Source organism: Procambarus clarkii, chromosome 79 (genome assembly GCF_040958095.1).
Source record: "Procambarus clarkii isolate CNS0578487 chromosome 79, FALCON_Pclarkii_2.0, whole genome shotgun sequence".
NCBI classification, from domain to species: Eukaryota; Metazoa; Arthropoda; class Malacostraca; order Decapoda; family Cambaridae; genus Procambarus; species Procambarus clarkii.
Window position 1 is genome coordinate 4,335,200 of NC_091228.1, and position 27,715 is coordinate 4,362,914.

Genomic DNA, 27,715 nt, shown 5'->3' on the forward strand with positions numbered 1-27,715 from the left:
TACTTGAACATGGGGCTTGAAAGAGCTCTATCTTTGTTCCAATAATCCTGTATTGTGAGTTTCATGGAATGTTTCATAAGCAGACAGAGCTAAGAACACACAATTCAGCCACAGTGGTGTCCTTCCATAGTTTATTACCTGCTTCATGTATGACACTATCTTCCGAAAGTTGCAGTTGTAATGCATACTTGCTGGTTTTGTCAACAATGTTGTATGAATGGCTCGTCAAAATAAGCCATGAAATATTCTTTCACTTGTATCTCCACCTGTATATGGGAAAGTGGGTGCAACACCATCATTAGTATCGTCAGATTGTGATTTGTGTGGTGCAAAATTATCACAGTCCTCCCTCAGGAATTCACCCATGCTAGTTATATTGGTACCACAACCACTGGCATACTAACACCACCATAGAAGCCACTAGGACTAGGGGGTCATCTGCGCTACTTGTATCAGAAGCAGCATCACTGAACCCAGAAAACGATTCATATATAGTATCACGTTCTTCAAAAATTGGAGATGTCACAGGTGGTGATAATGGTAATGGCTTGGGAGGCTGCAGCACGCTGGAGCTCGCCCTGTTCTGGATACTCTCGCTGTATCGTCCTGTATCGTCCTTATCCGTGCTTAATCACTTGTATCCGACATTTGTGTTGGGTCTTTATCGTGCCTTGCTTCATAAATATTGCTACCTTTATCATCATCAAACCATAAGGTCTGAATTTCATCACAGAGCGATCTTTTGACACGCCTCCGACAGGGAATTGGGAGTCGGAGGTGCATGTGCCAGCCATGGCTGCTCACTCTGAACTGAGCCAACCTGCAGCCCTGGGGCATGATGGGATGTTTTTTTTTTTTTTTTAAGATGGCTGCTGCCCACTGGAGGTCTCGGGCGTCCATCTCGTACCCAACCTACCGCATGCGCGTTTTGAGTTTTAAGATATCCTAACATTGCTCAAGAGTTGGGTGGCACACAGCTCGCCCCCATGTTTTGTCCGATGGCAGTGCAGTGGTTAAGGTGCTCGATAGGTGGTGGGAAAATGTTTTATTTAGCAATATTTTAATGTTTTTTCACTGTGAGTTGAAATTAAAATTGTTGAATTTGGCATCATTGACATTTTTCTGGTTTTTAATAAATGTTCAGTTAATTCCACATACCTGGGCTCTAAGAGTCTTGAACCGTGGACTCCACGTGTATAAGGCCGAAGCTCTATCAACTGGGCCTTAATAAGGAAAGTTTCCAGAAGTGGCATCCTGCTGCCAAACTGGTATTTTTGACTTTCTCTGACGACTACTGAAGCTCGGAGGAATTGGTGATCCATGTATATCCATTTATATCCATATAGATGTAAAGGAGCTGCCTCATATGGGTATATTGGCCCATGTGATGGAGCTCTTGTTTATATAAATTCAGTATAAATAGAAGTTGCCTTGTATTGTCCTCATATATGGCAGCTTGTATCATCCACATAGCTATTATATCCTTATCCAGAATTTCCATCATGCGTGTAAAACCCAGACAGTAATAGTTTAAATAAACACATGACGACTACATTACCCCATGCATCAATACATGATTATTCTTTAAGGGTTGATGAAGTGTGCAGCAATATTATTACTCCATAAATGTCCAGCAAAACTCTTGGTCAGAAGTGGCCGTTAAAGGAGTATCGGGTGGAAACTTGTTGGTGCAAGTGTGTGCTCCTTCCTGCAGCACAATGATTTGGGGAGGAGGGGGAGGGGGGAGTGGCTGCCAATCACCGTACTTTTATCAACTTTGATCCAAATATATCCATCTAATTTGGTTAGTACCTAAATGCCTGAATTACTGGAAAGCTGTGTTTTTAGAGACGGTATTGCAATGTTGTATCAATAAATCGTACTGCAAAGAGAGAAGTTAAGTGGTGATTTAGTTAGCGTGGTGATGTTTAGTGATGTTTAGTGATGTGACAGCTGGCTAGACTAGCTAGTGGTTGCTATGGGAAGATTCACAGTCTGTAGACCATAAATCATTCGTTATATAATGGTGGATATATTCCACATGAACTACTTTAGGGAGGAATCCTACATTGCCTTCATCAAATGCAGCGAGGTTCTGAAACTTTAACACATATCTCAATTTTTTTTTTTTCTCTGAAGAAAGATGCTGCTAATTCAGATTTTATGATCTGTAACTTTCCTTCAACAATCTCCCTATTGGCAATTAAGAGTGCATGCGTGCACACACGACCATCATTCACTTCAAAGTCTTATATGACAGTGCTGGGAAACTGGGACACCACGAGCGTAGATCTCGCCCTGTAACTACACTTGGGTAGTTACACTTGGGTAGTTACACTTGGGTAGTTACACTTGGGTAGTTACACTTGGGTAGTTAAACATTTGTGCTAGGTGACATTAATACTGCACATATTAACTTGATGTTGGCTAGGTTGACAATTTTATGGTATAAACCTAGATAAAGATCTTATAATGAATGCAAGTATGATAAAACTTAACATGCTTTAAATATTAGCGAGATTAAAATACAAATTATTGCTTAGCTCTGATCTGGTGTCTGGACTGCCAATCTTGGTTATCTTGATTTCGGGGCTTAGCGTCCCTGCGGCCCGGTCCTCGACCAGGCCTCCTTTTTGTTACACATCCCCAGGAAACACCCCGTAGCAGCTGTCTAACTCCCAGATACCTATTTACTGCTAGATGAACAGGAGCATCAAGGTGAAAGAGAAACTACCTATTTGTTTCCACCTCCACCGGATATCGAACCCAGAACCTCAGGTCTACGAATCCCAAGCGCTGTTCACTCAGCCCTCAGGTCCCTCAGCTGCCTATGAATTCAGCTCTTAAAAGGTCTCTAGAGTTCCTCAAGATTAATATTTCCTTGCAATAGGCAACTGTTTGCTATTGGTTGAAGAAACTGTTGGGATTTATCCGCATCGGTAAATTGTACGTAAATGGTTAGATTAATAAAATGGTTAGATCAATACTAATTACTGCAGATGGACTGGTATACAAAATCTGTCTAATTTTGCTAAACTTATATCTAGCCTAATGCACTAAATAGTTATTGTAAATAACTGAATTGATTGCATCCATGATAGTAACTAATTATATATCATTAGCATATTAATTTTTTTTTTATCTTGAGGAAAATATTACATAACTATGCAATAGATTAATTGATAATCTTTAAGTACATATATTGCTAAACTTTAAGACTTTATAAGTTTTAACTGGGAATGATAATATATTTATATACTGTACATAATATTTTTGGATGAAGATAAATTAATTAATAGCTTCTTACGCTGAATTTGGGCATTTTGCCCACGGTGTAATGATTGACAGCTCTGAAAAGGGATTATTAATGACACAATTGCCCTAATTGGCCAGTCAAGTTAAAGTGTACATTTAACATATCCCAGACTGTAGGTTGAAGAACACTGCCTTGTCTGACCATTGCCAAACTTATGATCACTCTTGCTGTGATCTGGCACAATATTTTGATGTGTAAATTGAGGTACTGTATCTGCTTTACGGGAATTGATGCCAATAACGCTGTGGTATTGGCTGGAGTGATGCACCGCGGTGTGGCATGTATGTGCTGGAACTCTAGTCTCGCTTTGGTGGATATTAATGAGTGAATGTCTGAGACACTACACACTTTGATAATGCTCTACACATAGATGTGTATGCTATACACCGATTATGTAACGTTTATGGAGTGTTTTAATGTTGATTTTCAGCCTGTAATGCAATACTTGACAACTCTGCTTGAATGTTAACAAGAGTGAGGGCACGGGGTGTGCCTGTGGTTCTGCTCCTCCTATATGTAAACAGGTTGCTAGGGGCAGGATTTAATATTTTTCCTAGTTGAAAACTATTTTTTTGAGAGAGTATAGGAATAAGCTATTATTGATTTGAAGATGCTTATGTATTACATTACTTTTACAAGAAAGAATTTAATCATATCAAAGGCTTTTGACGTTGGTGTCAATGTCACTTGGATTAAGCAATCTGTGGTGGGTGCTTGCTTGTAGCTGGCTTTGTTGAGAAGAGCCCATGTGGTTTGGCTATTTATAGCCTTGGTGAGGACTTGTGTGCTTCATTGTCCACGAGAGCCAAGTAATGTACCTACATATATAAAGATTTATATTGGATTTATATATCTCATGATTTTCTTCTTGTGATGATTGATTTGATCGATGGTAATGTAATTTTCCACAAATCTGGATCCACGATGCATTCATCCAAAATTATAAAAGGCTTCTGTAAAGCTATCTCCAATATAGGAATGAACCAGTTGGTTAGACAAGTTCACTGCTGGAAAATACACATCTTCAGCTATGACTGAAGCAACATGGTGTGGGATAGACATTACTGATGCATCCCTGGACAAGAATGCTACTTCCCAGGAGCACTTTTGTGGCCTAAAACAGTGTGGATAAAAGTGAGGGAGTCGAGAGACTACCTTTGGGCAGGAATGGATGAAGCAGGAGTTTTGAACAGGTTGGTTAGGGTCCATCTTCATTAAACATTTTAGAAAGATGAATGCTGACAACTATTTTAGGCTTTTTACTCAAGATAGCAGCTAGAGATGTAAACAGCTGTAAATCAGTCTACATGCACTAGGAGACTTGCCTACAGACAAAACTAAAGAGAATCTAGTAAGAATATCTACACCAAGGAATATATCCCCGGGAGAGACTACATCAGTACCTACAAGACAGGTATGTACGGAGAGGGCCACAACTGATGTAAAATTCTAAAGGTGATTGAGCTACTATATTAAGACTTTCCATTAACCACAGTTCAGTTGTGTTGTCCTTTTTTTTTTTTTTTCCATGGATTTTTGTTGATCGGTATTTCTTGCCTATTATTACTACTTCATATTGTTCAACCTTGATGGAATCATTTCTGTTGGCTCTAAAAGTTGATGTATCGTCAGTGCTGTTTCAGAAGTTCTTGTGCTTTCTTTCACCTCTGGCCTGCTAACACTCCTGAACCTTCTTGGCTTCTGGATCTTGCTCTCGTTTCTCTTCTCGTTTGTGTGTGCCCCCTTTTGTTTAGGATTTGTTTAAGAAGGGGCTTTTGTTGGCGCTCTATCCTGGTTGTAGGATTGGCGAGCTTCATGATCTCTCTTGGAAGTAGGAGGGGAGGGGGGGTTATTCTTTTGGCCCAGAGGCACACTGTTTCCATGTGGGCCGGTCAGCCGAGCGGACAGCACGCTGGACTTGTGATCCCGTGGTCCTGGGTTCGATCCCAGGCGCCGGCAAGAAACAATGGGCAGAGTTTCTTTCACCCTATGCCCCTGTTACCTAGCAGTAAAATAGGTACCTGGGTGTTAGTCAGCTGTCACGGGCTGCTTCCTGGGGGTGGAGGCCTGGTCGAGGACCGGGCCGCGGGGACACTAAAAAGCCCCGAAATCATCTCAAGATAACCTCAAGATATAGCATGGTGTTTGGTAGTTACCTGCCACTTATTACTCTTTGGCATTACTGCATTCTCCTCCCCACTTTCTTTGGCAAACCCTGTTTTTGTCGTGTTCCATGGTGAGTTAACCGAGCAACCCCTTCCAGAAATTCAGCATTGTGTGTAATAAAATCTCTGGGGTCCCTTTGGTGGCTTCATTTTTACGCTTTCCTTTTCAGAGGCTTTGGGGGTAGTTTTTGGACAGCACATGTCTGGTGTAGCAATCTGGCAGTACCCCTTGGTCTGTCTGTCATCTGATAGTTAGGAGTGTAACTATCTGTGGTAACTGGCTAAAAAAAGTGTGTACATAGTTAGCAGGGTTGTTTCTCCATATAGTTGGTTGTTTTGGGGTACTCTGCCTTTCTGGTAGCATTTTTGTTCTCTTGGCATGAGTTGTTGTATCCCAGACCTCTGCACTTCAAGTTTGGTGCTTCACAGGGATTTCATACTGATGCTGTTCATTTTAATATCCTGCATGAGCTGAAAGGAATGGAGATGATGATATCAACTAGACTTTGAGGTCACTTTTGGCAAAGACTTGGCTGTCAGGGAGCTTGACAGGTGAGTGGACAGCGCTTCGGATTCGTAGTCCTGAAGTTCTGGGTTCGATTCCTGGAGGTGGCAGATACAAATGGGCATAGTTTTTCACCCTGATGCCCTTGTTACCTAGCAGTAAATAGGTACCTGGGAGTTGCAGCTGCTATGGGCTGCTTCCTGGTGGTGTGTAACAAAAAGGAGACCTGGTCGAGGACCGGGCCACAGAGACGATAAGTCCCGAAATCATCTCGAGATGACCATCTCAAGAAGAAAAATAACTGATTGTTGGAATAATTTGTAAACAAAACTGATCTACAACCCCTCAAGCACAGCAGAACCTGCACAAATATCCACCAAAAGTGGTAAACTGTCAGACTAAGTGGGAGATTTCACTCATAGGAGACCTCAATAAGGCTAAATTTATTAGGGGTGATATACCAAAGGGGCGGGAGAAAAGAGTGTACCTGGCAGGAGTGGCAGAAAGGAACTTACTAATGCATCATTTCGAGGAGGATACATGGGGGGAAAAGCAATGTTTGACACGATCTCCCCGGTGAGAGACAGACAGCACTTGCCATGAAATGCCAATGTGGGTTAGTTCCTGATACCTTCTATTCTGGTAAAACTGTACTTGCTATACGAGTCTTCTGGACTTGGCGCTTTCCTTTTGATAATTACTTTCCTAGTCTTGAAATATGTAGTGGATATGAAGACTGTAAGAAAAAAGTGGTTGTGTAGAAATGTTAGCGTATCATAAAGGGAAGTACCAGAAGGCTAAAGAATTCATAAAGAATATCATCAAAAATAGAACTTGGAAGAAAATAAATACTAGATGCGATTTAATTCAAAATAAGTAAACTCGAACAATCTGATGGATGATTCCAGAATACCCCAAAATAGCAAAGAAACCACAAAGATTTTAACTTATTGTTTGACAGGCGATACTTGAGGCAGAGAGAAGCAAAAGTGTATAGAATAGAGAACAGAACCGAAGGGAATCGTTGCATAAATAAAACAAGTAGTGATTTCAGCACTTAATTTATCTGGATCAATGCACTGGAAAATGTCCGATTAATCCTATTGTCAAAAAGCACTAAGAGCAGATTGTCAGTGACTGCAATTGGCAACCTAAAAAACTTTCATACCTTCAAAACTACAGTATTAAATTTCACGAACATGGTGCGTGTTTTATTCAGAGTGGCACCATCTGTTGGCAAAAAAGTGCATCGACAAAAACATCACCATGTGACAAGCCGCAAGTGAACTGCCACCACCTGCGCTGTCAACCACACTCGCCTTGCTCTCGCCAGTAATCTGATTTCTTCACTTCATTCACAATAAATAAGGTATGTAATATTTATACATCATGAAATGTTGCAAAAGTTATATATATTTTTGTGAATTGGATTAGTTTCCTATGTTTGATTTAATAAATTTATTTGGGGTTGTGTGTAAAATGTATTCTTTCTCGTTCTAGACTTGTCCCGCTCCCATTCAGAGTACCATAGCTGCCAGTTGTACAAAAGGGTAGAAGATGGCTAAAAAAGAAAATAGTACTGTACTTCCGACTGATGCCGTTGTAGACAGAATCGGACGAGATTAGGTGTCGAGTGGCGACATGCATGAAGAGATGAGGCTCGGTGACCCAGCCACATGTATGTAAACGGCTGAACAAATCGGAGTTAAGTGATAGATGATGAATTAAATCCATCAACAGGCTGTAACTGATTTGCAGACTACCCTCTAATGAAATATATTTGCAATTTGTCACCCTTGGCGTGCTTTGAGAATTTTTTTCCTAGTGATAAAATTATTTCACATGAAACAGACTTAGAAACCACAGTTACAGATAAAGGCATCCTAACAAAAATGCCATGAAAATCAGATTAAATAATATTTCGGTGAAATAAATTATAAGCATTAATGTATGTTGAAGCGTGTTGGGCGGGGCAAGTATAGTTTACAAGCCCACACTGGAGTCGTCCTTCAACGATGGATTCATGTCTACCAAAGCTGGTCGTAGCCTTATTTTCCAAGATATCAGTTGATAATGAAATCGCAAGTGCAGATAAAAACTGACTGCATAAAATAAGGCCAATGCTATAACAAGTACAGAAATTCTACCTAAAGATATTCTATATAATTGTTACAAAGAAGTTTTTGTGAAGAAAAAATAACTAGTTCAAGGAAAGCTGTTCTTCAAACAATACCTGCTTTCTAAACCCTAGGATAATGAATTGTTTATCCTAGGATAAATTAATGAATTGGTCTGGCCCTGTGTGATGTAAATGCAGATTATATTCCAAAATTAATGTATGCTGGCATGTACAGCTTTGTGAGAGCAGTTTAAAAATGTTGAAAATGACTTGCATTGCCTTGGACAATTATTCTTGTATTTACTTGTTAATCTGCCAAGGCATATTATACGTTGTTGCATTTAGCACTGTTAAGAGTTAGCAGAACTGGTCCTCCTACTGACATGCCATCACAGAATAGAGTTGCACTGCATATGATAGGGCATGTCAACAGACAATATTATTTTGTACCAGGCAGGACACATGGACTGTAAATCTGCTGTCAACAGTAGGAGGCAGCAGTGTAAAGTTAAAATCAAATACAGAAAAAGTATTAAGTGTACATATGATATAAAGATCATGGATGGTAGTAATAGGTTTAATGAATTATGTTCGACAGTCATTAAAGTGAAAGTCAATTAAATGGTACAAGACTTTCTTCATAACAATATACTAGATATGTAAAATTAAGAACAGTAAAATGTTATAAGAATCATTAACTTAACCAAAGGAATTTCATGGAACTGGCAACAAGTGTTTAAATAAGTGAAATAAGTGTGTTGGCTGTTGTAAGTGGGGGAGGAAAAAAAATAATTGCTGGAATGGCTTTTAGGAATTGTACTCCTTCAAAGATCAATGACAATTCTCAGAATAGCAAAATTGCAAAATAGATTCCAATTGCAGTATTTGGTGAATATTGGCAGAGCAGCGATTGTTAAAAGGAAAGCGCAAGAGAACTTTAAGCATGTATTTCTGTGTGTGTGTTTCTAACCACTTGCCGGTGTGTACAGTGTCGTGCTTTGATGTCTACTGTGAGAAATGGCAGTAGTGTGAATGCAGGTGCACTGAAATTGTATAATATGCTAGGATGTAAGACACTCTGTAATTCCTTGTGATCTCTGGTCAGTAAAAGTAATTTCTTGGGACGTTATATCGGTTTAATTTTTGTATAGTTTTCTTTTAGTAATGTACAGTTTTGTAGATTCTAAAAGTATTTATATATTTTTTTAAATATTAGTACATTATGTACATATAATGATTAAATATTCATGAAGAATTTTGGGTTTTCTTTCTTGCCTTAAACAATATGAATAAAGGTTTTATTGTGTAATTAATCCTACAATGTAATACAGTATACTCTACCTGATAATTTTGGTTTAATATTGGGAGATCTAGCTAATTATTTTCTATTAAAAAGACATGCAATAAAAAATATAAATAAATTTGTTAAAAGGGAGGAGGGGAGGGTGAATTTTGGCACCCAAGAAACTAAATATATATTCTGTTGGCATACTAAGTAACTATATGATAGTGTGGGAACATTATGGCCAGGTATTGAGTTACATGGACTGTTTTCTACCACAGAAATGATTTTTTTCCAATGTCGGTTTTTAATATTGATGGCATTGACTTTTTCATAACAAAAAATGTAGTAAGATGCAATTTTTTTTTTTTTTTTTTTTTATAATGTACGGTACACGTCTATCTTATGAAGTTCTTCCTAAAAGGAAAGCAGAGTAGAGATAATTATTACAAAACCACAAGGTTGGTGCTAGAGCTAATTCCACTAATGTCAATGTCCAAGAAGGAGGGAGTTTGATTTAAATTCTTGATTTTCAAGATGATCGGTGATCATGCTTTCCCAGTGTCCTTTTGAGTCACTTGACCCTCGATAAAATCCTTGGCAAATTGGATGCATTTTGCATTGCTCATTCCGTCTTATTCTGTGTCTTTTTGCTCTAGTATTGGCATCCTAAATGATATCCAAGTAATTTTTTTACCATTCTGCACCAAAAATGATTATGTAGTCTTCCAGGCTTACTGCCGTTTTTTAAACAATAAATTTTTTCTTGTCTTATTATTTGCCAATGCAAAAGACAAAACTAGAGTAGAGGGACAGACCCTGAATTGGTATCCTGGTACTACACGGGTGGTTATGAAGATGGTTACTTGGTGGGCTTACCTTGAGATGACCTTGAGATAATTTGGGGGCTTAGCATACTCTTGGCCCTGTCCTCAACCAGGCCTCCTTGTTGCTGGACTGGTTAACCAGGCTGTTGGACACAGCTGCTTGCAGCCATGCGAGCCATGTATGAGTCGGTCTGGTCGGATATCCTTTGAAAGTGCTTGTAAAGTTCTCTTGAACACTGAGAGGAGTCGGCCAGTTATGTCCCTTATGTGTAGTGGAAGAGTGTGGAACCGTCTCGGGCCTCTGATATTGATAGAGTTCTCTCCGAGTACCTATTGCACCTCTACTTTTCAACGGGGGTATTATGCACATCCTGCCATGCCTTCTGGTCTCATGTGGTGTTATTTCTGTGTGCAGGTTTGTGACTAGCCCCTCTTAATATTGGCTTTACTGTGGTAATTTCAAAATAAACTTGATAGGTATAGCAGTGAGAAGACAAATTTGTAATAAAGTGGAGACAGATTCCTGTATTAGTAAAAGGAACCTTGTATAAAAATAACTGCATCTAATACCAGAGACGACCATTATCAGAAAAATATCTGTGGCACATGCCAAGGGTTAGTCTGAATTGCTTTCAGAAATGTGGATATATTGACCTATGCACTATATTCTACACCTTGGGAAACCCAACTATGGAGTATGCAGAAGTGCATGGAACCCTCTCCTTTAAAAGCACAGGGCAAGAATAGAGAATGTTCTAAAGATTTACAAAAAAGTACACTCCAAAGCCAAGGAAAATGGATATAAGCACACAGAAGCAGCCCGTCCTCCAAACAAAGATCCAGAAGTGATTCCATGCACCTGCCAAACCCCCTGTTTATGAATGAAAAATAGTTTATACACTACTCACAACTGATTTTGTTCCAACACTTCCGGAACAAGTGCTTCACTGATGAATTTTGTTCGAACCACAACGCTGTAAATGCTTCACTCTACGTACTACCAATACAAATAATCGCCAACAAAACCTAGCCTAGCCTATGCCTGCACAATATGCTAATATATTATAATAAATTGAGAAAATTCCAGTTTTGACTGAACAGCATGTAAAAATTTATGAATGCGTCTGTGGGGGCGACCGCTGGATGTAATGGACTAGAGTCGAGGACGGGTTAACCGAAGTGAAGAGAGTGGAGCAAGTGACTTGATATTCTAAGGGAAACTGACAGAGGTAGAAGGCCAGAGAAACAATGTCCACAGTGAGAAATTGAAGTGGGGGGGTGGTTAAATAGCAACTGTACTCATTTGAAGCCAACTTGATGCTAAATTTTAAATATAAAATACTGTAAACAATTGAATTACACTATTAAAGGCTTAAATGGAGCTGATGCTCATCCCTATGTGCATATATAGAAAAGTATATTTGTGGGGTGGTGAATGCGATGGCGATTCACTTCAAGGTTCTGTCTTTGTCCAGAATGAGTGAGAGATTGTCATGCCCCATATTTTCATTGGTGTGGAAGCCCAATTTGCCCCGTCATTACTGAATATTTGTAACTTTAAAATTTTAAATAGAACCAGAAGAAGATTGCCTTTCTTTGGCAATGATGCTCTATATGATCCTTGTAAAGCTGAAGAGCTTCAGGGCCACATATTGGTTGCTTCTCTCTGGCTGGTTCAATCCTGGTTCTTTTCTCTGCTCTTCTTACTTGGAAGACTAACTGGTAGGGGTGTTTAAATACCACCAGGGTCTCCAATGAATTTTGTGGAGTTTCTAGGCCAGATGCGTCTGCTTTATGCAAATCAGAGGTTATTGATCATTGTCCGACCTTTACAAGGTTCAACAGACCATTAACATGAGATAACTTGGTGGAAGTTTCAGCATCATCAGTCTGCCTTTTCTATTCTGTACTGTTCAGTGCGAGTGTCTTATCTCCAATAGGGTTCTACAGAATGAAGCAAAAGTTGTGGGTGGGGCATTGGGTTCATGGACTCGTGATAGCAAAATCAGGTTTGCCGACTTGCCATGCAAGGGAGAGGGCTGTGATGTTCGAGTTTGATGGTTTCTGCGTATGCTGTTGGACATCGCTACTGTTAATGATAACCCTCTTTCCCAACTCTGGTAGATGATTTGCAAGATTGTGGGTAAATTTGTTCATGATGACCAATACTCAGCATCCATATGACCCATTATGACTGAGCTAGTGTCATAGATGAGCTCTGTTTATACGTCTTTGCCATTAACACCTGTTATTGCCCATCTCCTGATTCCTGACTACTAAGTCCTTTGAGTTTCACCTTTGGAATTTTGCACACACCTTCTGTACTCTTATTATAATTTTTCCTCTTTGTGAAACTGTTCATTTTCTCTTTTGACACTCCTTGGTGGTAGTGGGAGGCGATGATACTCGCTACAAAATGCCATGCCATCTCCCTCTGTGTACCTTAGAGTATTTGTTTAATATTTACAGCCATATTTGGAATGTTGGTCTGACTCAGAGCATTTGTTCTTCCCATTAACCCTCAGCATTGTGGTTACCATCTTTTGTTGATCACCTGCATTACTATTATCATCTGACAGTTGTTATTATTATTGCCTGGATTGTATACCAGTGATGGTAATATGGTTGTGATAGCTTGATATGGATATACTATAATGAAGTTCAAAATGTCCTATGAAATGGGTCCCAAAATGACCCACTCGCGACCCAGGGAGCCGGTCGGCTGAGCGGACAGCACGCTAGACTTGTGATCCTGTGGTCCCGGGTTCGATCCCGGGTGCCGGCGAGAAACAATGGGCAGAGTTTCTTTCACCCTATGCCCCTGTTACCTAGCAGTAAAATAGGTACCTGGGTGTTAGTCGGCTGTTACAGGCTGCTTCCTGGGGGTGGAGGCCTGGTCGAGGACCGGGCCGCGGGGACACTAAAGCCCCGAAATCATCTCAAGATAACCTCAAGAAATTATTAGCTATTTTACCCGAGTTTACCTGAGGGCTACTTACGCAACCCGTTCTCGCAAATTCGTAAAGTCAATATTGACTTATTAACTACGTGCATAGGTGATATACTAAACATAATAGATACCCCCAAAAAGATTCATAGAAAACACCGACCTTACCTAACCTTGTTAGTATCTTAAGATAAGCATCTTATTGCTTCGTAATTACAATTATTACTTAACCTATACCTATTATAGGTTAGGTAATAATTGTAATTACGAAGCAATAAGATGCTTATCTTAAGATACTAACAAGGTTAGGTAAGGTCGGTGTTTTCTATGAATCTTTTTAAGGGTATCTATTATGTTAAGTATGTCACCTATGCACATATTTAATAAGTCAATATTGACTTATTCAATTTGCGAGAACGGGTTGACTTACGCTAGTGGCCTCAATGAGGACAGGAAGCCCGTGGTTTGTTGAAGGTCCTCCTATTTGCCTTGATAATCTTTTCCAGTTGGAATTTGAAATTCAACAAAGTCTTGGCATTTATGAATTTAACGGGTAGGCAGTTCCATGGGTTTATAACCCTGTGGGTGAAAAAGCATCTGCTGTTCTCAGTCCTACATTGTGGCTTGTTGAGCTTGAACCCTTTGCTCCTTGTTTGTGTTGCATTTGACACATTAACACTTTCATGTTCTGATGATGGTCTCGACATCATAAGACCAAAATATGTAAAGGCCCTGATGACGGTAACGCCGTCATCAATTGATAAATTTGTAAAAATTCCATTTATTGTCCACATATTATGGGACTGTTTTTAAAATGTGCAACAATGAATGACGTAGCACAAAAATTGAGGTGAGAAATCTGAAAAGATTATAAACATTTGAGGGCAGTTTGTGCGCTCACGGCCAACCGCTCTACCTACCTTGCGGTGCGTGGCGGGTCGCACGCCAGGCACGTGAAAGCGCTAAAGAAATTTTGCAATTGTTTACCATGTGATGAGGTCAGCATGTACTACTGGCCTGCAATTATTGTCAAATACGATTTGGTTTTTCCTGCTTGTCTCTGAAGCCATTACCAAACAACATTCTCAAACAAAATTGCAGCAAAAATGAGGGTTGCAAGACACTGACTTTGAGCTGTGCCAAGAATAGATTTACATGCAGTAGGTATACTTATTACAGTAGTACCTCCACTTATGAATTAATCCGTTCCCAGAGATGGGTCGTAACTCGAAAATTCATAACTTGAAACAAGTTTTCCCATAAGAAATAATGTAAATTTAATTAATCCGTTCCACACCCTCAAAACAATTAACTTTAAAATGTTTTATACCGAATACCACTTTTTTGTACTAGCTACAATACAGTATATATATTTTATCTTTATTGAGGACTCTTGTTGGCATATGAATGATGATGAGGAAGGGCGGAGGACGACGAGAGGTGTTACTGTTTGGAAGGGGAGTCCCCTTGAAGTATTCCCCATTTTTGAAGTAAAGCCTAACACCTGGGATACACGACCCAGGTCAACACGACCCAAGTGAACACAGGACCAAAGACGACCAGGGACATTAACTAAATGTCTGGCTCCCATGACCCTGTTAATCTACCAAAACCCCAAAGCCCAAATATTTGCCCATGACATATGAGGTGAGGACCACCTCAAGTTCAGTATATTCATGAACATCAAGGGCCTTGGAATAGACCGCAGGTTGGCTAACCTTGATGACACTGGACAACCTGAAAAACTGGAGTCTTGGAACGGGAGGACCAAGGAGACTGGATCAACCCAAAGAATGTCTACCGAAGCTGAAGCGGTGGCATGCAGGTAGCAATAAGTGTTGCCACCGGAGACAACAATGATGAACTGATGGCTAAATCAACCAAGCATTAATTAATAATCAAAGGAGCCCTCTGGATGCGAGCCAACGTACATGTGTACAGTACTTACAGATTTTGCAAGATTTGTGGCTCTAGGCTGACCTTAGATCATGGTTATGTGATTATCATCTTCACCAGGCCTTCTTTTAATGGGTTCCAAACGGTGCATAAACATGTAGATTGTTATGTTTAACATGTGTATACAGCATAATTATAGAAAATTTTTTATAGTCAAAAGAATATAATATGTGCATATTAGTAACACAGATGTTTGTGTATGCATTGATGTTCTGCACAATTATACTGTAAATATTTCCCAAATTACACACTATTGCATAATATAACTGCAAAAATCCAGTGAAAAAACAAGACAGTGATTAAGAAATAAATCAGTATAAGCAAAGTATATTTAAGGCAACTCATGTCGTCCATCTGGCCCAGGTGGATCACCACAATGCATTTCGTCCAACAGCGAGTGTGAATTTATAACATTTTGATTTTATGCTCTCCACCACAGCCAAAGTAAATTACAGTACATACATGTACTATTTTGTTTTTGTTTCCTGTGATCAGGGAATATATTTTAACAATATAGGAAGTACAAATAATTTGTTTAATTTTTTTTTGTGCACCGCAGTCTCCATGTGAAATGGTTGCACATTACAGGGGTTAATACACTTAAACCACTTTAAGGTGATATATATAAGGTCTTGTACAAGTTATAGTGGGTACTAAAAATTACATTCAAATTAGTACAGTTAATAGCTACAGTGCAGCATGGGGATAAAGTGCTGTACTGTATAATATGTTAGATGCAATTTTACGCACTTCTGCCACACCCATCCACTCATTAATATCTGTACACACTGAGTTTAGGAGAGACGCCAAGGTTCTATCCCAGGGGCCAAGGTTCTATCCCAGGGGCCAAGGTTCTATCCCAGGGGCCAAGGTTCTATCCCAGGGGCCAAGGTTCTATCCCAGGGGCCAAGGTTCTATCCCAGGTGCCAAGGTTCTATCCCAGGGGCCAATGTTCTATCCCAGGGGCCAATGTTCTATCCCAGGGGGCCAATGTTCTATCCCAGGGGCCAATGTTCTATCCCAGGGGCCAAGGTTCTATCCCAGGGGCCAAGGTTCTATCCCAGGGGCCAAGGTTCTATCCCAGGGGCCAAGGTTCTATCCCAGGGGCCAAGGTTCTATCCCAGGGGCCAAGGTTCTATCCCAGGGGCCAAGGTTCTATCCCAGAGGCCAAGGTTCTATCCTAGTGAACTCTTTGAGATCATGCATAGTTCCCATTATACACAACCCATCCCCCTGTTTAGATAGTAGATAGTTTTTGTAACTATGTGCACCATAATACAAAGATTGATGTACTAAGTAATTAGTAGAATTTTGTACTATTTACTTTATAAGAGTTTGAAAAAACTGAAGCTAAAAACCAAGCTTTAAATATTTCTAGGCCTAATATAGCACACACACATGTACTATATTAGGCCTCAGATATTGTCTTAGGCCTAGGGAGGTTAGGTTAGTTTAGTTTGTCTTTGCAACATAAATAAAAAATCTTTTCGGGTTTATTCAAGTTAAATAGTACCGATTTCTTTCTAGTTACGTTGTACGTCAGTACAGTATACTGTATGTACTATGGTCTTCATTATTATTATTATAAGTACTACCAAAACAGGGAGACGGGCTGTTATATAAGGTCACTTAATGAAAACAATGTCACATATTGATAAAAATATATGGGTCTACTCTACTAGAGGTTGCTATAATACTTTTTTTTTTTATATGAAATGAGATGACCAGCACTTACAAATTGGCTTTACAATGAGCAGTGTTAAACAGTGCGTGTGTGTGTGTGTTATAGAAATATTGCCTAATAATATTGAAAGGATAAGTTTTTAAAAACATTATTGTTGTACAGTACAGTACTATATTTGTATTTTATGGTGGTACTGTATATCCATTTTTTTTTTTTTTTTTTTTTTAAGAATCTTTTGTTGCCTAAGATATGCAACTTTACCCTCGTATTTCTATTGATGTCTGTTGATTCCAAGGATCAACATCCCCATGTCTTCCTGGTTGCTGGTCTGGTCAATAAGGCTGTTCGACGCAGCCACATCGAAAAATCACAGCCTGTCGATACAAGTCATAGCCTGTCGATCAGGTATCCTTTCAAGGCGTTTATCAGGTTCTCTTTGGACACTGTAAGAGGTTGGTCAGTTATACCCCTTATGTATAAGGAAGTGCTGAAAAGTCTCAGGCCTTTGATATTGATCTGATCGAGTCCTTTCTCAGCATGCCTAATGTACGTCTACTTTTCAATGGGGGGTACTGTATTTTGCGCGTTGTGCCATTCCTTCTGGTCTTGTGTGGTGTCATTTCTGTGTATATATTTGGAACCAGTCTTTCTTGTACTGTATCTTCTAAGGTGTAAATTACTATATATCTCTCTTGCCGGCACTCTTGGGAATACAGGTTAAACATTTTTAAGCAGTCCCAATAATTTAATGTTATATTTACCTAAATTTACCTGAGGGCCGCTAAGTCTAGTTGCCTCGACAAGGACAGGAAGCCAGCGACTTGTCAAAGGTTACCCCCATTTGCCCTGATGATCTTTGCCAGCTGTATTTTAAAGCCCAGCAGAGTTTTGGCATTTACGGCTTCGGCGGATAGGCAGTTCCATGGGTTTACAACCCTATGGGTGAGAAAGCATCTCATGTTCTCAGTCCAACATTGTGGCTTGTTGAGCTTGAAACCATTGCTCCTCGTTCGTGTTACATCTGACCTTTTGAAGAAATTGTCCGCATCAACATCCTCAAAATTGTTCTGTACAGTATTTTAAAAGTTTCAATGAGATTTTATGGATTCTAGCAATACAAGATCTTTGTGCACTCTCCACGTCAGCAATTTCTCCAGCTTTGAATGGGGCTCTTAGTGTGCTACAATATTCCACTCTAGAGAGTACTAGGTCCTTAAAAAGTCTTGTAATGTATTTTTACATATACAAGGTTGTTTGACTAGACACTAGAGTTTAGTAGTTTTTTGTTCATTTAATAAAGTATAGGCTGTAGGCCGAAGGCCTGGTCGACGACTGGGCCGCGGGGACGCTAAGCCCCGGAAGCACCTCAAGGTAGGCTTGGTTACTGCAGTTGGTTGTTGGCAGTGTAGTAATGTACAGATAATTCACATTATCCTGATATATCGGTGAGAAAATCCACAGGAGCCGTGATGAGATTCGAACCTATGCGAAGCTTTCTCTTGAGACAGAACCAGAGTGCATGGGGGGGAATTGTGTGAAACTCCTGGTTCGGCTTCAATGGAAGCCTCGGGAATCATCGAGGGTGCAGTAGTACCCCAGGTTACAATTCTTTTGACCATGGTGTGGCATAGCCGTTTTTAGAGCTTGCATCTGGGAACACCGCGTGCATAGGTTTGAATCCTCATCATGGCTCCTGTGGATTTTCTCAATGTAGTATTGTAATGTGTCGTGATAGCTACGATGAGGCCTAGAGCAAAGAGCTTGAGCAAGGCTGGGGATACAGAGTTCAATTGCGGGACGAGAGCGTGGAGCTCGGATGTGGGAGGGATCAGACATGTCGAATGCGGGACGAGAGTCGTAACTTGAGTATGGCCGGAATCTGGCTGTCTGCTCTGTGACAAGGCTGTTAACATCTTGTAAGTGTAGGAACTAGATTTGACAAGTGTTACATTATTGCTGGTGAATGTCAGTTGGTGTTGCAAATCCACGGTATCCCTCGAGCAACTATACTGTACCACTACAGTACTGTACAGTATTTGGGTTAGACTCGGATTAATGACGCTCCCATGCTTGGGGCTTACATTAAAAGCTTTTCCTCACTTTGCTAAACTGACCCATGTCTTTGCAGGTTACCTGTTACCTGTTGGCTGGCCTGATTAGTCCTTTACCCTTGGGAAGAGATATTAATTGTAATTAGTGCATATAAGATTAGTGTAGAACTTCTTGGAATGTGGAATTCATAGGGATATGTTATGTGGAATTAACAGGCACGTCTAATTATCTGCACTGAAAATTCTGATAATTTGGAGCAATTATATTATGCTTAGATAATTGCTACAATATCATCATTAATGTACTATCTCTTGTTTGAAGGGTTACTGTTATCCAACTTATCATTTTTCTTGCAGTTGTGACACCTACTTTGTTGTGTTCTTTAAAAGTAAGGTCTTTTGACATGATTACTTCCTAAATCTTTTATATTCCTTTTTCTTTTAATAGTGTGGTTTGACTGCATTTTATATATTATTTTCTGTGGCCCATTGAAAGACTTGATTAACCTCAGATTAGAGGTTTGCCATGTCTTCTGTATTTTCTGTTGTCATTATAATCCTAGCGTCATCTGCAAAGCATGTTCCAATAATATAGTTTGTATCCTTGCCTGTGTCTGATATGAGGATGAGAAAAAGTACCAGAGCAAGCAGAGTATCTTTAGAGACTGAGATTTTCACAATGGATGTATTACTAGTGCTAGAAGAAAATGTTCTTTAATAGCCACTTTTTCATGTAGCTGCTCTTAAGTATTTAATATTCTACACTTCGAGTATGGCTCGTAAAGAATGGACTGGAGGAAGATTGCCTGTGTAGTAGCTTGGTTTCTTATCTTGGTAAGAATTAGCAGCGACTGTAGTTTTAAACACTCTTTTTGTTGAAGCTTCTCTGAATTAATTTATCAGTAAATTATTTAACAATAAGCTTTGCATAAATTTTGATACCCCTTGGTGTGTGTGAGCATATACTGCATCTTCACTGATTTTTCCATAATATGAAATTCTGCACTCTGGCTATGCATGACTTTTAAGTTAATGCATTGGGGTCCGGCAGTAGCATGGCCTCGAATTGTTTTAGTTGTTAAGGCACTAAGAACCGCACTATACCATTCCAGACCGGTCTCCTTGGGTTGATACATTTGGAGGAGACATTGCCACAGCTACTGCATCTGTCCACCATACCATAGCTTCTCACTTACAAAGCAATGATAGTAACACTTATGATTACAGTAATAAAGTACCTGCTCCCCCTCACTCCCACCAGCCTCTTGATTACAATAATGATGCTCCTGCTCCTCCTCACTCCCGTCAGCCTCGTGATTACTCTCCTCACTCACGATCCCATGCACACTCCAAACCCTATCACCAGCAACAGTCCTCCACATCCCAGCAATCTAGTAAAGTGTCTAGAACAAATAATAACCCTGCTGCTTATGTACATAATGAAAATCCTGATCTTGCCTATGGTTATGTTCCACCCCCTAATTCACGCTCCCCCAATGCCAACACACAATATCCTCCTGAGCATGAAGATGGTTACTACCCCTACCCTAATTCCATGGGTGGACAGAATGCATCTGATAACTATTCAGGGAAAGCTACAAATGGCTCAAGTGGGTCTTATCCTAGCACTAACAGACATGGTGCTTCACACGCAAATTACCCGACTAACAACCAATATGCAAGTAAGAACTAAACATTATTTTCTGTTATTTCTTGTTGCTGCTGCATCATCGTAGTAGCTTGTAGAAGTTGCTGGTGTGGCTTTAATTGCTTAGTAATTCTTGTGAGGTTTGTGTTTCAATGTTGTTTATCATCTAAATATTAGCCTTGCAGGTAACCATAATTGTGAATTGGTATATTATATATAAATTTAATAACATTTTAATTGCCAGCAGATGGTGGTCATATATGGTAAGCTATATGGTATATATGTTGTATGCATGTAATGTACAACATTTCTATGAAGCAGTACAATGTGTATACGAGAGCAGTACCAACTTTATCATGCAAGATTTTATTTCAGATGTTATCCGGGTTAATATTTTTATTTACTAGCTAATATTGATCCTAGAAATTTTATTTGTGCTTTGTTATATATCTGAAGTTTAATATGTTGCATGTGGCACTTTCTGAGCATTTTGCCCCCAAAACTGTAAATAGCTTGTTTTAGGAATGTTTAGGTCATGTGTATTTGTTACGTCATAATGATAATCATGTTTTATCATGTTGCATGGATTGTATATAGCAAAAAAAAAAAAAACACTGTTTCCTGTAACTCGTTTATCTAACAGATGTTGCTTGCTTTCATTTTTATTATAAACACAGTTGACACCTGTTAGTTCAGTGTGAGACTTCTGGTGGCATTATGAAGTAGTCGATTGTGAACTACATTTGTTAGTAGGATGGGGAAATTAAGTATTTTTTGTGGCCTCACAATTTACTCCCGAAAATATAAGTAAAACTCTAAAAGTAGGTCACTTTGACTGCACAACACATAGTTTGCTACGAATGATCTGCCCAAAAACCCTGTGCGTGTTAGTGGCCTCGCAAGAATGTAAAAATACCAATCTTGTGTAATCTCGCCAACCCATTGGACCTTCTTGTGAATAAAGATTTTTATTATTATTATTATTATTAATGGTGACAGGATGTGTAGTGCAACTTTATCAACACTTTCTTTGCTTGACAACATCTTTTTTTATTTTCCAAGATATTGATGCTTTCATTTGAGCCCATCTTATCTTGAGGTTATCTTGAGATGATTTCGGGGCTTTAGTGTCCCCGCGGCCCGGTCCTCAACCAGGCCTCCACCCCCAGGAAGCAGCCCGTGACAGCTGACTAACACCCAGGTACCTATTTACTGCTAGGTAACAGGGGTATAGGGTGAAAGAAACTCTGCCCATTGTTTCTTGCCGGCGCCCGGGATCGAACCCAGGACCACAGGATCACAAGTCCAGTGTGCTGTCCGCTCGGCCGACCGACTCCCCTTTATTAAATATCCAAGAATACCACAAGATGCAGACAGTCCAGAGTTGTCACCTGCTCATCAATTTGATGCAGTTTTCTTAATTCAGAATACTATGGGAAATGCCATTTTGGTTCTTAGTCATCTGGGTAACACTACAGAGATTTCAATAGAGCTCTAAAATGTAAGGATTCACAACTGTGTAATGCATTAGCAGAGGCATATGTTTGGAAGTGAGATTTGCGAATTGAAAAGTAGTTTTATTTCAAATTTGAATACTGAAGTCTGCTTATATATCGTTCAGTTAAATATCAGGTGTCTACTGTGTGTGCATATTTTGCATGAGGTTTGTGTGTTTGGGTTTAGCTTGATTGTTTGTTTGTGGTAGCTGGAGCCCCACCTCGTGATGAAAGTAAACGACAGCAGGAACATCTTCAGCAAATGCAGCAGCAGCAACAGCACCATCAGCAGCTACAGAAGCATCATCAGCAACTGCAACAACAACAACAACAACAACAACAACAACAGCAACAACAACAGCAACAACAGCAACAACCACAACAACCACCACCACAACAGACTTTCGTTGCTCCACACCAACAGCAGTACAGTGGACCTCCCCCAACCTCTCAGCACCGACACCTACCCCAGCCTTCCTCAACCTCCTTCCTCCATCACCAGCATCAGCAGCAGTTCCAGCAGCCTCCGCAGAAGCAGCAGCAGCAGCATCCTCCCATCTCTTCCTACCACCACCATCCTGCTCCCCAGAACATGTTTCATGATGCCAACCATAACTCGCCTTACTCAGCACGCACCTCCCAGACTCTCATCTACTCCAGTCAGACTGGACCAGGTACAGTAAATGATGAACCCTCACACAATAAGAGAAGTTTTGATGTACTTAATTAAAAGGTAGACAATGTAAAATATGTTATAAGCAACACACGATTAAAGTTAAGAAGGAAGTTGTGTGTGTAGTTACCAAAGTGTAATTACCGAACTGTAGTTACAAGATGAAAGCTACGCTGATTGTGTCCCATCTTCCCTATATGACTCTCTTGAAATATTGATGGTTTTGCCACCAACCATTTTGTTGCTTGAATTTTTTCAATTGTCTGCAACTCTGTTTGCAAAAAGAGAACTTTTGGACTTCTTTTAGGCAACTTCACTTTCCAAGCTTGAGTCTGTGGCTTCCTTGTACTAGACGATGCTGTTTTTAAAATTTCCTCCTTGTTGATTCCTATCACAATTTTGTATGTGGTGGTCATATCTCTTCTTTTCCTTTATTATATTCTTATATATTAGCCTGTGCATTTTTAATGCCTCTAGTCTTTGTTGATAGTTCTTGTTTTTAGGTCTTGGTCTTCGAATGTGTTCTCCTTTGGTCTGGGATGGAGCAAAAACACTGATGATTCCTTTATTTCAGGTTTGTTGGTCAAGTGTCTAATTTTCAGCCACATTGTGACTTATTGTGTGCACACACTTTTTTTTAGTAATTAGTGTTTTTAGTATCTTTTCACATAGTTTGTAGGTTAAGTGTGGCCTATTTTTCCCTAATCTACATTTCACATGATTGACTTTTACAGTATTTACATCAAATTCAATCTGCAAAGTGTTGTTCCATTCACTTTTGTGTGTCATTTTAGAGGACAAGGCCATCTTCTAAATCTTTGACCCTCCTTAGCAATTTTAGAATCGTCTGCAAACATTCATGTTGCTGTTTATTGATATAGATAATGAATATCACTGGTACAAGAACTGAACCTTGAAGTACTCCAGTAGTGGCACTTCTCTAGTCTGACACATTTCATCTGATCACTGCTCTCATTTGTTTGTTAGAAATATTTTCAGCCAGTTTAGTAGACTGCCTGTCATCCTTCGAATGTGTTTTCATTTTCAGACAAGTTTCTTGTGTAAGACTGTCAAAAGCATTATTTAGGTCCAGGTATATGTAATCAGCCCAGTTTCCCTTCAAGATCTCTCTGGGTCTATAGTAAAAGCAATGATGACTTCTTAGGCAAGATCTACCCATTCAAACACCAAACTGTCCATTGTCATGCTGTTTTTATCTAGGTGTTCTGCCCATTTGATTTTAATTCTATTTGCTAGTGCTTTTACTACCACACCTGTCAGTAATATAGGTCACTAGTTTAGAGGATCTTTCCTGTTTCCATTTTTATAGATACTGTACTATGTTCGCTATTCTGGGTGGAGCCTCTTGGCGGCTCCCTGGAGCTATCTCACTGAAATGGCTGCCCACTACTAGGTCACATGAATCACTGGGAACTAGAGCCAGAACCTGGCTCCCTCATAGGCAAAGAGAAAGCAGGGGGGGACCGTTTTCATCACCTTCACCAGAAAAGCATTGAGACAGTCATCGAAGCTTTACAGACAACTGCAAGGTTCGTAGAAAATGAATCATCAAAACAACCAACTAACTCCACAAACTATTTGGGTGATACAAATGGATCACTCAAAACTAGTACTGATAGCCGGCACCAGGTGACTCGGAGCCCAGCCCACAGCAGCCTCCAATAGTTAGTCCTTTCGCTGATGTGGATGAGCCCACTTGTAGAGTACAGTACTTTGCAGGCCAATCTTTCACAGTGGATCCCACTACATTACTTCCAAGAGTCTAGGGCATCTCAGGCTGCCCTTGACTCTTAACACTTTGCCTGGCCCGGTGCGCGACCCCTAGCACACCCTAAGGTTGACAGAGTATTTTCTGCGAGTGTGCACCTACACTAAAATGTGTGTACTCTTTTTCACTTTTCCCACCTTAATTTTTGAGCTACGTCGTTCATTTTGGTATCAAATTATTCCCAATAGCGTTCGCTAAAAGGATATTTGCATATAAGGTCAAAAGGTCCGTCGTACCACCCGCATCAAACCCGAAAATCGGTCGAGCGTTACCCCCGTGAGTTTGCACCCACCCGCACTCAGATGTTTATACTCTTTTTCAGTGTTTTTACCTCACATTTTGTGCTACGTCATTCATTTTGGTATCGAATTGTTTGCAATAGAATGCCCTAAAGGGACATATGCACATAACGTTAAATGGCCCAGCACGCATCCTGCAGCATTCCCGAAGCTAGGCAGAGTTTTACCCGCACCCACACGCACTCAAATATTTATACTCTTTCCAGTCTTCCCCACCTCAATTTTTGGGACTCAATTTGTGGGACTTAAAGCTAGTCCCATAATAATCGATCAATAAATGGAATTTTAACACATTGTAATTTTGGATGCAGCGTGTGTCCTCGCATACAGTGAGTATATTCATATACGGACACATTATGCATTATCGGTCAGGCAAAGTGTTAAGTGGGTGGCCCAGTTGTTCCCAGTCCCCACATGGGACTTAGTGGACATACAGTTAGTCGCTGGTTGGAGCTGTTTCATCAGGAGTCATCAGAAAGAGAGCCATTTCATTTAAGTTTCATCAGGCCCTAAGGGGCCTGACAGCTGAGTGGACAGTGCTTTGGATTCGTAGTCCTGAGGTTCCGGGTTCGATCCCTGGTGGAGGCGGAAACAAATGGGTGGAGTTTCTCACCCTGATGCACCTGTTCACCTAGCAGTAAATAGGTACCTGGGAATTAGACAGCTGCTACTGGCTGCTGTCTAATTGGGCCAGGTTACACCTACAGGCTTCCTGGGGGTGTGTAGCAAAAAAGGAGGCCTGGTCGAGGACCAGCCGCGGGAACGCTAAGCCCCGAAATCATCTCAAGATAACCTCAAGGCGTGCAACTCGGTGTGTGTGTATTTGTGGCTATGTGGCAGGCTCTTCAGAGGGTTCAACTTTTACCAGACTCTATGTTAAGGCTCATCTTTTATTGCTCCCTGGTGGTTCTTTCCTTGGACCACAGGGCCCTTGTTCAGCTGTCTGTCTGTCTTTGGAAATGGTCACTTCATGTAGCTCCAGTTCTGGATTCTCATGGTTTGGTCCTCTGTATGGTTCACATGCAGGGGGTGTGTCTAATGTTCTCACAGATGAGTTCCTTGCTTCCATTTCTTCCATGGAATAGTCCGTCGTCACTGTCTCCTATATTGGCTTTGAGAGATGTTTACTCGCACTGAGATGGACCTCTTTGTGTTGGTATGAAGCTGGCTTTTCCCCTCAATGGCCCTATTCCCTGATATCAAGGCTCTCGCTATGGATGCCTTTTGGCTTGACTAGTTGAGGTGAGGATTCATTTGCCTCTCCGCTGGTTCAGTTGTTGCTCGGAATGTTCTCCAGTATGGAGTCGTATTGAAGGAGATTGATCCTTCTATCAACTTGTGGTCATTTTGGACTTTGTTTCTGGCTCTTTTGGCTTGGTGTTCAAACCCAGGCATTTTTCCGTGGCTCTGCTGCTTTCAGCTGGTTGGCCCAGCAATATACCTGTTAGTTCGGCCTTCTCCTATGTTTTGTATACAGTATCTGGAGTTTTTTTTTACGTGGGTCTTTCGGCATTGTGTGGTGAGCAGGTAGCTGGGTTATTGGTATCCCACCTCTCTCTCTCTCTGCAGTGGCACTATGATGTTACCTAATACTGTACTCATTTTGTCTCTTTATGTCCCTTCGTCTCTTCATTGTCTCTATTCTCTTTGGTATCTGAGCGATTTTGTCCTCATATCATGGTTGTCTTTGAATTAGCTTGTGCCTGATACTGTTGTCTCTTGTCATTCGGCATTGTGGAGATATTGTGTCGGTTTCAACGCCATTCCGCAAACTGTTTTGAGTGTTTTTTCACCTCCGGCTAGCTCAATCATCTCTTGAGCTGTTTTTGTCTCTTGATGAGGCCTTGGTCTTTCTTTCCTCTCCTTGGTTTCAGTTCCCGGGTTACTTCTTTGGTTGGTGATATTTTCTCAGTGGTATTTTTGTTGGCTCTGGCCGCTGGCTGCAGGGTTGGGGAGATTCATATTTTCCTCTGGAGGTAGGGGAATATTGTTGCTTCAGCCTTGGTGGATAGTTTGGTCATCTGCTGTCTTCTCCTTTTTCTGGCCTAGAATGAGTTGGCCAGCTTCTGGGAGGTGTCCTTTGGCGATTGATGCTTGATTGATCTGGCTAGGGGTGCATAGTTTGTTTTGCCCAGTGGCAGTACTTCACTGCTGCCTGCATGCCACCAGTTCTGCCTTGGTGGAGGCCTTGTTAATTGGTCCTGGGGTTTTCCTAGGTTGTGTACTCATTTTTTTCTGGGCTGGTTTTCAGGGTTTATGTTCCATCTTGTGTGCCCAGGGTTTTGTTTGTGCATGGCTCTCACTCTGGTTCTAATGTTATCCACCTCCACATTACTGGAGTGAACGATATGGAAGAAAATGCAGAATAGAACCAGTAAAGAGCAGGGGTGCCATAGGCACAATCAGAGAACACTGTATAAACATCAGAGGTCCATGGTTGTTTAACATCCTCCCAGCAAGTATAAGAAATATTGTAGGAACAACCGTGGACATCTTCAAGAGAAAACTAGATGTTTTCAAAAAGAAGTGCAGGACCAACCGGGCTGTGGTGGGTATGTGGGCCTGCGGGCCACTCAAAGCAACAGCCTGGTGGACCAAACTCTCACAAGTCAAGCCTGGCTTCAGGCCGGGCTTGGGAAGTAGAAGAATTCCCAGAACCCCATCAAGCAGGTATCACCTAGGTTTCTCTGCACACACGTTACAGTAGGCCCTTAAGAGTTATTAGAAGCCTATGGCAGACCAGAGGCCCAAACATGATCCACTGAGGCCATTGAACAGGTGTTGCTATTTCACCTTGGAGGAAAAATTGGCTGGAAAAGGAAAAACCACCACCCCAGGAGGGAAAAAGCGCCTCAACTCCGAGTGGTAGACATCTACCCAGATAACAAAGGCCAGAAAGGGTAAACCAAATCCCCCATTGGTATTCCAGGTCCATGACCCTCAAGTGTAACCTCAACA

General features: G+C 40.6%; 1 protein-coding gene across 3 annotated transcripts in view; it reads left to right on the forward strand.

Moving 5' to 3' along the window:
- Lasp (LIM and SH3 domain protein Lasp) overlaps positions 1-27,715 on the forward strand; it is a 141,969-nt gene that overhangs the window by 103,263 nt on the left and 10,991 nt on the right. For 2 of the 3 annotated variants that reach the window (XM_045752401.2, XM_045752402.2), the window contains exons 6-7: positions 19,965-20,534; positions 22,206-22,670. In XM_045752401.2, the coding sequence (XP_045608357.2) occupies positions 19,965-20,534; positions 22,206-22,670 (1,035 nt within the window). The remainder of the gene's footprint in view (positions 1-19,964; positions 20,535-22,205; positions 22,671-27,715) is intronic. The other variant, XM_069314459.1, reaches the window with a different exon arrangement.